At 36.2% G+C, this 13,181-nt stretch overlaps 1 protein-coding gene across 3 annotated transcripts; it reads right to left on the bottom strand.

Annotated features, from left to right (window-relative positions):
• Window positions 1-42: 42 nt before the first annotated feature.
• LOC137585336 (uncharacterized protein DDB_G0283357) lies at window positions 43-13,007 on the bottom strand. Of its 3 annotated transcripts, none has more exons than XM_068301081.1 (7): window positions 12,850-13,007; window positions 12,235-12,747; window positions 6,075-6,359; window positions 5,880-5,988; window positions 5,672-5,809; window positions 4,304-5,406; window positions 43-2,927 (listed from the first exon to the last, which is right to left on the bottom strand). In XM_068301081.1, the coding sequence occupies exons 2-7, from the start codon at window positions 12,332-12,334 to the stop codon at window positions 2,482-2,484; spliced, it is 2,181 nt and encodes a 726-aa protein (XP_068157182.1). In that variant the 5' UTR covers window positions 12,335-12,747; window positions 12,850-13,007; the 3' UTR covers window positions 43-2,481. The 3 variants fall into 3 exon arrangements, with proteins under 3 accessions (XP_068157182.1, XP_068157181.1, XP_068157180.1); XM_068301080.1 differs by having other exon boundaries at window positions 4,961-5,406; window positions 12,850-13,006; XM_068301079.1 differs by lacking the exon at window positions 43-2,927 and having other exon boundaries at window positions 3,523-5,406; window positions 12,235-12,744; window positions 12,850-12,997.
• Window positions 13,008-13,181: the final 174 nt, after the last annotated feature.

The raw sequence follows: 13,181 nt of genomic DNA, 5'->3' as shown, positions 1-13,181 counted from the left end.
ACGACAGAAAACCCACTAGTAGGTTAAGTAAAACAGCATATGTTTAGAGAGATGTGTTTTCAAGGACATTTTTATTATACATATGTATTTGTAGTTGTATGTATGTAATAGATCACATAAAGCAAAAAGAGAATATTTTACTACTTTATTTATTTTTCCTTCATTTTTTTCTGGTTGCTGATGTTTTAAATTAGGTTACATGATCTTGAACCCGTTTATTATTCACTTGAAAGTATCGAATACTTTTATCTGGCTACAAATGTTAGTCGATCAGATGATTTAAATATATATATATATATATATATTTACGCATCAGTTATTTGTCTACATATTATGATGATTTCTTGTTTTTAGTAAATTACAATAGATTAAATATATATATATAGTACATAGTAGTATATAGGTAAAGCCTAGTCGTTTAGCATGGTATTTTTTTGTAGTTGGTTTTTTTTGTGTTTTTTCTTGTTTTTCGTTAATTTTACATACATATATTAAATATATTTACGAACATAACAGCAGTCTTATATAAGATGACATACATTTAATTATACATAGAAATACACAATACATATTAAATTTATTGTTTCCAATAGAGGGGTTTGTTTATTTGTTTGTTGAGTTAAACCAAAGTGCCACCGAAGTAACAGAGCTCTATTAAATGAAGTCCATGCAGAAGAATCCGGATCTATTACAATTTCATTCTGTTGCTCTTTAATATAAAAGTTGTTAGGCTGTGGCGGGCTTTTTGTTACAAATGTATAAATCGCCCCAAGCGTAAGATATTTAACCATATTGTACATAATATTTATTGTATGTCATAATTAGTTATCTTCATGGTTATCTATTATGGGTATTATCATCATATGTGGGCAACGGAGCGCTGGGCGTCCATCAAAATGCGCTCTGAAGTTCGTTTAATTTGGCGACTGGCGGTTGGTTTTTGTTTTTCCTTTTTCATTTCGCTTAGGACTACCAAATTTAATAAGTAGTGTATGTATATATGCAGTAGGTTTTGTATATTACTATTAATATTATTATATTTTATACTATATTTCTTGTTGTATATATATAATATTTAAAAATTTCAATTAATTTGTTCTGATTCTGATGATGCATAAGGAACCCAATTACTTATTACGTTTTTGTTATTAGAAAGTTGAATTTTGGATGTTCAAATACTTTCAATGAAAACATTAAGAACTATATTTTTTCGTTTCTTCATTTGTGGTTGTTGAATTTTTGTTTTTACATTTAAGGACGATCAAATTTTGAATTATACAATTACAATACATCATTATTACACACACATATACAGATAAATTAAACATAATTTATAATTACATAATACTATAACTACCATAGTTATTTTTTTTTTTTTTTTTGTTTTTGCGGGGGTGTATGGAGGAGAGGGGATTTTTCATCGATCGGAAACAATTGCAGATTCCCCCAGCTTCCATTTCCATTTTGTGTGTGGAATTCCATAAAAGTTTTTAGCTAGCTAGTTTTTCATTTCTTTTTTTCTCAGTTTTTGTTTTTGTTGATTTTTGTTTCTTCTTCTTTTATGAATATTCGAATATTTTTTTCCCAATATTATAAATATGTATATTTATTTTTTTTTTCGACGAAGTTCGCAGGGAAACATCGTAGCTATTGAAAATTTTACTAAATCTTATAATCAAGAAAGTGTTACCAATTAACTGTGTTTTGCCAATATTAAATTTATGCTTTTTTTTTGGGTAGTTGATTAACGATTCATAACCTCTGATTTTGACAATAAATATTATTGGATAGGAGAGGTGAGAATTGGATGGATATAGGTAGATTTAGTGTTAGCAGCTAATCAATTACCCAATTGAGTGTTATTTTGTTTTTTCTTTTTTTGTATATCATCAAAATCAAAAAATCGAAACATTTAATTTAACTACAGTAATGACTAGTTGAAGAAGCATCTCTTCAAATATATTTACTAAATTTTGTGTGTTAATTTGTTTGTTTTTTTTTTTTCCCTCTTCTTCTTTTTTTGTTTTACATTTTTTTCTTTTTTTGTTGTTGTTGTTGTTTTGTACGAATTATCCTACGAATTATTCAGTTAGAGAAGCTATTTCATAGGTGGTTTATGGTTTATGTTATTGATTTCTTTTTGTCTCTGCTTAAGATTTTTTGAGATTAATTCTTTAATATTTTGTAGTTTGCAAATTAAATTGCATGGAATTTATATGTATGCATATATATATATATATTTGATGATTTTTGCAACGTGGAAGCCAGAGTTGAAAACTCTCATAAACGATTCAGACATCCTAGCCATAGTAGTGCCTTCTGCTACTGCTCCTCTGTCCTCTTTCCATCTGCCTTATTGACGAATCCTCTTGCTTCTGCCTTTCCGTTTTTTGTTAATATATTATATTAATAGTTCATCACAGCCAACTCGCTCTAGCTTTTGCTCTCTATATCGTCTCTTCTCCTCCCTCACTCATTCACTCAGTTGATAGTTTTCTTGTAGAGATTTTGGTGTATGTGCTCGTTTTGCAGAGCGCACATTTGACCCACAGCAGCAACAGTTCGCAGACCACCGCCGGCCGCTCCAACGACAACACCACCACCGCCGCCACCAGCTGATGTCACCATCTCGATATTATCGCTGCATGGGCCAGAGCCGGCTGCTGATGCCGCCGTTTTGGAGGAGACGGCGCGCAAGTTCGAAAAGAACTTCTCTTTAATGGCCAAAGCGGAATACTTGTGCTCGATGAAGGTGGGCGAGATTTGCATGGGTGATGACTTGGTGGTGGAAGTCGATGTGATGGAGCTGCTTGTAGTATGAGCGGGCCTTCTGCCTACAACTATTTGCTGCTGTTTGATGCTATTGCTGTCGCTGCTGTTGTTGTTGTGGTTGCTGTTGTTGGTGTATAAGCAGGAGTAAGAGGTTTCTGCAATAAGTAGAAAGAAAAGAAAACAAGAAGTAACGAAAAAAAACATAAAATAAAAATTGGAAACAAAAAAAAAAAGAATAGAAAAACTAAACCCAAAATTTAAAAACCAATTTCATTAAGAAAATGAAAGCAGGGACCAATCTAAGAAGATTGGTTACAGAAAAAAATCTTAAAGAATATATTTAAAACTATTGCGATTCATTAAATTATATTCTTAAGACTCTGTTATAGCTCCTGATGAATTTAAAAAACATTTCTCGTTTTAGCATTCGTTTTTGTTCGAATAAGCTGCAGCAAAGACTTTAAATATATAGATTTAAAAATAAATATAAAGATTACAAAATATTGATTATCTTTTGTGTTGTTTTTACATTTAGAATTGCATATATTTAATAAGGGTTCTCGTATTATCGGTCCCTGATATACAAAAAGAATGAAAAATAAAATATAAACATTGCACTAAAGTTTCAGTTTGGAAATGTGTAAATATATATATAGACATATACGTATATCTGTGTGTGTTAATGAGCGGTTGCCGATGACTTAACTTAATGATACAATATAGTTTTTTTTTTATATAAAATTAAATTCATTTTGCTAAAGCTTAAAATATTAATAATACTTGATTCTTGTTGTTGAATAGATTAAACATTTAAATCATCCATATTTTTACAATGTTTGTTTTCATTTTGTTTTTATGAGAATTTCCTTGTTATGTTCTAAATTAAATTAAGGAGGAGATCAGCCGTTGTATATAGTTTAATGCAAGAATGATGATAATCATTAAAGGTTTAAGATATATGTGTGTATGTGTGTGTATTGCACAAAAATCAATGGGAATCGTGCGGGTGTGTGTGTGTGTGCATTAAATGAAAATCATCAGGCGCAATAGCAGTCTATGAAATGTTTCTAATAATTTGTGTGTTTTGGTGAGTTTGACTTTGAAATGAGTACATTTTACATATGTAATGAGAAAGTTGTCTGTCAGAAAAAGTGAGAAAGTGCTCTGATTCATCGTATACTATTACAGATATAATTAATCATGGTTAGATTAGCAGGCGTATTTAGGATGGGTTAGGTGGTCGTAGTTGTCGTCGTCGTCGTCGATCCAAGATCTAGCGTCAATTTACGATGCATTAGTAGCTGCTTTAGTATAGGCTACGTAGCATCGTTAATAACAGTAGCTCCAATAATTTCCATATTTGAGGATATCAAAGCCCCTGCTGTTGCCTCCTCTTTGGACTCGTTGGCAACGACGGCAGTTACCACATTTTGAGGCTCATCCGTCTCCATAGGTTCCAATACAGTTATTTTCTTGACTTGCTGCTGCTGCTGCTGTTGTTGTTGCTGTGGCGTGGGCGAGCTACTTTTGCTGCTTGTTGGGCTAATTGGCAAGACATGTTGTTGTTGTTGTTGTTGTTGGGGTTGTTGTTGTTGATGCTGCTGCTGCTGTTGTTGCGCCACCTGTTGCTGCATGGCTATTGGCATCTGTATAACCTGCGTTGTTGTACTATTTGCATCTTGTAGCAACAAAATGTTGGTTTTTTGCTTATGAATTGTATGCTGCTGTTGTTGCTGCTGACCATTATTATTATTATTGTTGCTGTTGTTGCTGCTGGTGGTAGTTGTAAAGGTCAGCGTCTGTGTATTTTTGGTGGGTGAAGTCGCTGGCGTCAATATGCCCAGATTAACCAAATTAGGCAACGGCATTTTATTGACATTATTATTATTATTGTTGTTATTATTATTAACCATTGTCTGACTATTTGTTGCTACTGCTGTCGTTTTAACCGAATTTTCAATGATTTTGTGCTGCTGAACAATATCCACCACATGTGGTGGGGCAGCGACAACGCCATTTGCCACATTTGTAGCCAATTTTAGGATCTTATTGGCCGTTGCATTAGCAGCCATTAAATTGCTAACAGACTTTGGATTATTGTTGCAATTGTTGTTGCTAGTGGTTTTAATTGATACTAAACCGAGTGTGCTGCGCATTAAATTGTTGTTGTTGCTGTTGTTGTTGTTACCTGTTGCTAAGCTGCCATTCTGATGCTGCTGCTGTTGCTGCTGCGGTTGGACATTTGGCAAATTTGTCACCGTCAGCTGCTGAAGCAAATTGTTGTTGTGATTACTCGACAAACTGCTGCTACCGCCGCCACCATGACAACTACTAGCACTGCTCGACATATTGCTAATGCTCGAAGGACTAAGCGATCCCAATGATTGTTGCGATGGGGATGCACTGCGTTGGATATGAGTCGGCGTGGGTGTAGCAGCGAGCGGAGGAATAGGATTGGGTGTTGTTGCCGAACTGCTGCTAGTGTTAATCACACCAGCGGCTGCCGCATTAGCCACTTGCTGAGTAGTCAGAACAGTCTCCGGCTGACTATTGTGAGTCAGCAGGGCATGATTCTTCAGACCCTGAGCCGTCTTGTAGCTCTTGCCGCAATGACATTTATAGCCTTTGCGTACCCTGTGTAAAAATAATACAAAACCAATAAGTTAACCACATTTGATATAAATGAATTTCTAAATATATATAGTAAACTGCCTATGCAAAATGATGATGTGAATTATTTTCAAAGATTTCCTAAGAACGTTAATCACCAAATTTTTAACCACAATTAATTCTCATGTTATTCCCAACAAGACTCATTAATTCAAAGCGAGTATTAATAAGTCATTTTGCCTGTTCCTTACTACATCTACATCTTGTCAGAGAAAGGAAAAAATCTCACCTGCCATCCTTTTTGTGGCCATTCTTGGAATGGTATTTTATGCCATTCACATTCTTGTAACGCTTTTTGCAGCCAGGCACAGGGCAAGCAAATGGTTTCTCATTGCCTGGCGTGCCATTGCTGCCACCACCGGAATGCCTAATTTTGTATAAAAGAAGGGAAATATATAAACACTGCTTCGCATAAGGGTCAACTATCGTGGACTCACCTGCTGCCATAACGCATTATAAACTCTGAGCTAAATTCTTCAGTGGTCCATGAATCATCGCTGTCCTCCGATTCGGTGACCACCATTTCATCCTCATCCATTTCGCTACCTATACAATGGAGAGACAGAGACACAGATGGAGAGAGCGAAATGTTAATCGAATAGCTTTATTCTGCTTTAGGAATTGTTATTTACCTGTGGGAGTATTGCTGCGGTTTGATGAGGACATGCTGTAGCTGTGATGTTTAATGGCCAGCTTTCGTTTGAGTTCCACATGGCCATTGCCATGACCACCATTGCCGCCGCCGCCGTTGCCACCTGTGTTTGTATTATTGTTGGCAGTTGCCGCTGACGCCGCGTTGGACAGAAAAGTGGTAGCCTCTTTTCGTGTGTCTTCCGAAACGAAACGCAGGACATAGCTTAATGGTAAACATGCAGGCTGGGCCTGCTCTTTCTGTTCAACCACCTTAGGATCATAGTCTGAAACGATCAATAAGATAAATTTACCCTGATATAAGCTATCTAAAGTGTTCTCGTGTAGCTAGAAAAGTGAGAGGTTTATTTTGACTTAATAAATTTCAGCAACATTTGCATTGAAACAAGTTGAAATGACGTCAATGCACAAATCATTTATTATAAAAAGGTTAAGAATATAATAAATAGGTTATAATAAAGTCAACTTCGACAATAACGAAGTAAATATACACTTTAAATTATCAAATATTATAGTTTTAAGGACGATTAAAAAGAACTTTGATACCTCATTCCTCAGATTTAACTTGAATTTATATTAAATTTTTGAGTTTTACAGTGTTACTAGGGCTTGGAGTGACCCCCGCAAAACATGGGCGTAGAAATCAGACTGCGAATGGGTGGGTTATACACTCATGATGAATATAATAGGTACACCCTTTAAAATTTAATTTAAATTAGCACAACTTTTTTTCTTTTACCTTAATTACCAAAATTTAAATGCACATTTGTTTATTGAACATTTGTGTATTCTTTACCTTAATTTGGAAATGAAAAGTTATTTTATTCAAAAGTTACAACAAAAATATGAAATTTCACAATTTCGTGCTTGATGAAAATAATAGGTACACTTTAATTCACTAAGTCATATTTAATTTTTTTTGTTTTCAAATCACTGAAAATCTATTTTTGTTTCATTATCTGATTAATATGGAATGTATCCACCTTAATATTACCGTTACTTTTCCCATCCGATTGGGGATACTCTTAATCAAAGCTTGGCAGGACTCTATCGAAATCTTCTTCGACGCACTCCCACAATTGTCGGTTGTTGCCACTTTTTTCTGTTCGAGACTGATCCTATAGCTCACCCCACAAGTTATCGATGAGATTCAGATCACGAGACTAACTGGGTCAAGAGAAAACCACTCCTAACCTAGGAAATTCGGACACTTTCGAGTCCTTGAGAGCCATTGGATCCAAAATGGACAATGATATTAATGTTTTTCCAATTAGGATTTGACTACAAATGGCTAATCTATCAGTTCGTATCGCAAGAAGGGTTCCTTTGATGCGAACCAAAGATTTGATCATGTAGCAAAGATTTCTTAACGACTACTTCACATGGGCAGCATCTGAAGTTCAAAAAAACCGGCCTAATATCCTTCTTAGCAACGAAACTAAAATTTATCTTTTCGGAAATGACTGTTCCTAACATTTAAGGCGCCCTATAACCAAAAACTTTGATCACCGCTACAGTGGTGCATGGTGTTAAAAATATTATAGTGTGGGATTGTTTGTCTTGGTCAGAACACTATCCAATATTCCTAATATCTGACATGATGGGAGCAGCTGACTATAGGGATGTCCTGGAAAATATTATGCTAGCATATTTAGAGGAAAAAAAGTCCCTGTGGTGGGTTTATCAACAGGATAACGACGTAAAACACACCTCCAAAATTTTAAAAACTTGGTTAGAGGTCAATATAGTGGTCGCTCTTACCTAGCCCACTTAGTCTCCGGATCTGAATCTCATCGATAACTTGTGGGGTGAGCTATAGGATCAGTCTCGAACAGAAAAAAGTGGCAACAACCGACAATTGTGGGAGTGCGTCGAAGAAGACTTCGATAGAGTCCTGCCAAGCTTTGATTAAGAGTATTCCCAGTCGGATGAGAAAAGTAACGGTAAAATTAAGGTGGATACATTCCATATTAATCAGATAATGAAACAAAAATAGATTTTCAGTGATTTCAAAACCAAAAAAAAAAAAAAAAAAACTTAGTCAATTAAAGTGTACCTATTATTTTCATCAAGCACGAAATTGTGAAATTTCATATTTTTTGTTGTAACTTTTGAATAAAATAATTTTTCTTTTCCAAATTATGGAAAACAATACACAAATGTTCAATAAACAAATGTGCATTTAAATTTTGGTGATTAAGGTAAAAGAAAAAAAGTTGTGCTAATTTAAAGTCAAAAAAATTAATTTTAAGGGGTGTACCTATTATATTCATCATGAGTGTACATATGCTTATCTTATCGCTACAGCCAAAACATAAGCTCATCGTTTTGTTTAATCAACAAATGAATGCATAAAAACTGTGAACAGGTGACTTATCTGAGCTACATGTGAGCAACATAACCTCCCAAAAGCCCCACTGGAAATCTGTATGCGAGTGTGTGTGTGTCTGTTTGTGTGCCTGCATATGTTAGAGCCCACTTTTTATTTATCAATTAAATCATTTAAGTGCGTAACTGTGTCACACATTGCTTGACTCATTCTCACAATTTTTTTTGGAAACAGTAATTGATCAATAAGCGATTGAATAAAGACAAATATTATACGATCTAGACATTATGGCGATTTCAACCCCTGTCCAAAATTAAATAAAGGGAAAGATAAAGTGTTCAATAACGAGCGGCAAGCACACACACTTATTTTCATTAACGCTAAAATTGGCATGCAAATATAAAACATATGCCATTAATTAAGCAGTGTGTATAATACATATTGAATATTCATATATAGACAAACATACACATTATATGTATATATGCCTATGCTTTTGTCCCTATCGTCCTCTTATCAGATGGCGATTAAAAACATTTGCCGGAATGCTAACGATGATTATGATTATGACGATGTTGATGTCTACGTGCTCGAGCCGCCATTTCATCCTAATGACGCATTTCCCCCTCCAATGCATATGCAGGATTTTTAAAAGCTTAAATACTTAAATCGTACTATAATTCAATATTCCATTGCATATCGGGTAGAGACCAAATCGTTTATGAGGAAAGGTCACCCCACAATAAATACAGTATCGTGCACATAATTTCACGTACTTGCCATAAAGTTAGTTTAGCTTTAAATTATTGCGTTTCATCCCTATTTTCGGTGAGTTGTGGATACCCTGTAGCCTTAGTATTTAAAGGGGGTATATAAGAAGTTAACAGTCAGAGCTAAGATCTTGAAAGTTCACCATTATAAGGGAACTTGTAGGTATATATCAGCTTAACATAATTTGCTGATTTGTCATTAATTTAAACTTTGAGCATACAAAAATGATTATTGGTGTCAGTTTTTTGCTTTCGCTAGTTGTGATAACCTTAAGCAGTCAAGTCTGTCACCTTCTTGGTTAGGTGAGACGACTTTGGGGGTCCATCCACGTGTATATCTGTGTGCTGTACGCAGCAACGCATTTTGTTTTGCGATCTAGTAATTGTATGTGAATATATAGGTGTATATGTATGTACTGTATATGTATACAAAATGTATAGATATCATTTGAAAAACAAAATAAACCCAGATGCCGTTCTGTTGCGGCGATATTTTTGTTGTTGTGGTTGTTTTTGTCGTTGCCGCCGCCGTCGTCTGCCTTTGCCATGTGAGTGAGTCATGCACTTGTTGCAAAAATTTTTAACAGATAATAATTACACACACGTATACAAATATACATATATATTTATGCACACATATGTACATACATATATACATATCTAGTATATTTATCAATTTGTTTGTACAAGTTGTTCTGTTTTGTTTTGGTTTTTTTTTTTTTTTTTTTGGGGTGGGGGGCAAAACTTTTTCCAATTCATTTGAAACGAGAATTTGCCTGAAACTTGATAAACATAAAAAATGACAGATAAGTCAATGACTTCACTCTTGCATTGCACTTTCTGAGCAAAAGCCTGTTGATTTGGCATTTGGCATTGAATTCTTTGAAGTCTAAATTTTGAGAAGTTACTGCAAAAGTTTTGAATTTCAATAATGAGCGGCGCGCACAAGCATCGAGTTATCGATAACTAGAGGATAGATATAGGGATACGGCGGGAGCTTTATGAAGTCATAAGCTAACTAGAACACAACAGGTGCCTGGCAACTGTGCAGAAAGGACAAATGCTGAAGGTCTTATTATCCCCGTCCCTCCTCCCCAAATGATATGAAAGATTGTTGTTGCCTGTCCGGGTAAGCAAGCAAGCAGCAGTAGCAGCGCCAACGCCCCTTACACATAAACAGAGGGCTGCCTAAAAAGTTTCAGCCAACAGCAAACATGACAAGAAACGTCAGTTGGAGATTGACAAAGTTGGGAAACCAACTAACTTGCTGTAACAAATTTCTAGAGGCTGAAAGCCAAGAACAACACGAATTTGTAGATATTTTATGAATTCCCGATGTTCCTTTAGAGTTTTTTCAATAAAATAGTGTTCCAAGTCCGAGGTTCTCCAGCAGCCCTCGTACAATTATACATGTATTTTGATAAGACGTAACAAGACCAGTAGCAGCAACCAGGCCACCTACACATCAAATGTCCTTCGAGATAATGAAATGATAGGCATTTATAATCCGTAAGTTTGCTAACTATGTATGTATGTGTGTATGTACATATCCAGTTGCCATGTGGGCGTATATGTTAGTGTATGTATACATGTATATTGCAACTTTATGTAATGTTTGTGACCCGGGCAAATGTGTGCGCGTTCGTGTGTATGTCTGTTGACCGTTATCAAACAGCTGCCATCGTAACTGTAACAGTCAGCTGAGCCTGGGGGTAGCCACCCCTATATATATATATATGTAATGCGCTTGCACCACCATCACCAATCAACACCACCACCACCGCCACCGGTAACACACCCCATCTTAACGCACAAAACGCACTCAACACAAACACACACACCCCCAAAAACCCCCGACCGCCACAATTGAAGCGTAGTGGCAACACTGAGCTTAATTTTATTGATTTATACTGCTGCTGCCTCCGTCTTCGCCTCAGTCTCTATGAGCTTCCCAGTACCTGGGCAAAGTAACAGCGCTAAAATTAGAAACTATATGTTTTTGAGTACATATGTAAGAATATACACCGGGCGGGTGGAGTTTTTAGGGTGGAGCCTGCTCTGACAGCCGGCATTGTATGATTAATGGGAGGGAAATTGGGACCTCAAGTCACGTGTATCTGACTGACAGGAATTGATTGCCAACAATTGTGGATTATTGTGGGTGGGGATATAATAAATCAATCGAAGCTAATATTTAAATGACTTCTGATTGTCTCTTAGAGGATGAAGCAAAATTAGAACATTAATCCTCAATATCTTGTATGGTCTTTTATGCACCTGCAACTGCACCACCTGTCGACCAATTCGCGCTAAAAATCCACAGAAAAACCCAAAACCCACGCCAAGCCAGACCGAGAACAGGTAACACACGGTCACAGCAATAAAAGAAAAAAAAAAAAAAAGGGCGCACAATTTAGCCGGTGATGATGCTGCCGTGTTGGCCGACTTCACCTATACAACAAAACACTATACAGTCACACGCACACACACAGGGGAAACTCACACGCACATAAATGATTTTGCTTGTTGTTCTTGTTATTGTTGAATGGATCACCGGCTTTTTGCTTGGCTTTGTTTTGTTGCAAATACAACTCATTCGCTCGCTCGCTCTCGCTTCCACCAATAACAGTTCAAGGAGATCATGGTCAAAAAAGAGAGCGGAGCGTCAATAGTCCAAGCGCTTGGGCGTGCAAAGGTAAAACTACGATAAAACAATGTGAATGTGGCATGCATTTTGATATGGGTAAATAGGTAGGTCTGGGTCATCTATATGTGTATTGATTTTCTTGTCAATTCTAATTGAATTTTGTTTGCTTTTGCGGCAAAATTTAATTCACCACACTTACACACACAAGCACACGCGTTCTCACAAACACAAGCACACACATATTTAGTAAATATTAAAATAAACAAAACACCGTTTATGCGTCGCCCCAACGACGCTTTGGTTAGCGTCGCATCGCATCACGCGACATGATACTGATATTCCACTGTTTCGGTTTTGAGTTTGCTGTAAATTACTTGTCTGTTGGTATTGCTCACCTATGTGGGTGTCCTCAATGTGTGATATTAGATCGCTTAAACTTGGAAATGTGATGCCGCAGCCATTATATTTGCAGACGTTGATCAGGAACACGGCCATATCACTCGAGTCGTACACTGTGACTGCCCCTATATGTGCTTGTAGTTGTTATGTAAAATTGTTCGTATGAATACTGTTGTGTGTGTGGAGCGATATATGTATTGCGATAACTATCGAGTGTCTGTGTGTGTTATCGATAGTCAGCGGCGTAACATATTTGTTGTAGTTTTTGAAGATGCTGGGCGGTTTTTCTTGAACTCTGAACTTCGATGTGATTTACTTATTTTCAGATGAATACTAAATTAACATCTGGTTTCTTATAAATGCAGCGAAATTCGTTTATGATATATATTAACCGCGTGGCTTCCAGTCACTGTCACAGGGCTGCTGCTGCGTGGTGTGGTGAATTTCTCGCTCTCTTTCTCTCTCGCTTGGCGTGCCACACACACACACACACTCAGGCACAAACGCTGCTGTTATGCAATTCAGGGAAAAGGGTGAGGGGAAATTTGAGAATTATTTTCGGGATTCACTCGGCCAAGATACAGACAACAATTGAAAACTAGATTACTTACAGCATTCTGTAACGATTGCGTTTGGCTCAATTTGGCAAATAAATTCAAAACATATTTGAAACGACGTGACGTAGACACCCAACGACACGATGTGGTGAATAAGTGACCAGAAATAGGCTGCCGACTCACGAGTTCTCAAAGCAACCCTGTATGCTATCGATACACTGTTGAAATCGAATTTTTACTCACAAAAGTTTTTGTTATTTGCGACTGAAACTATTTGTTATATTTATTGATTTGTTCAAACGTTTTTGGTATCAAGGCGGATAAAGTTAAAATAATCCTATAATAAATATACCGGCCTCAAAAAACCTCTGGCTCTTTACTTCCAG

This window comes from Drosophila tropicalis, unplaced genomic scaffold, assembly GCF_018151085.1.
Source record: "Drosophila tropicalis isolate 14030-0801.00 unplaced genomic scaffold, ASM1815108v1 contig_878, whole genome shotgun sequence".
Lineage (NCBI taxonomy): Eukaryota > Metazoa > Arthropoda > Insecta > Diptera > Drosophilidae > Drosophila > Drosophila tropicalis.
Note: the sequence above shows the minus strand (reverse complement) of the source record. Positions and strands in the feature narration are given on the sequence as shown.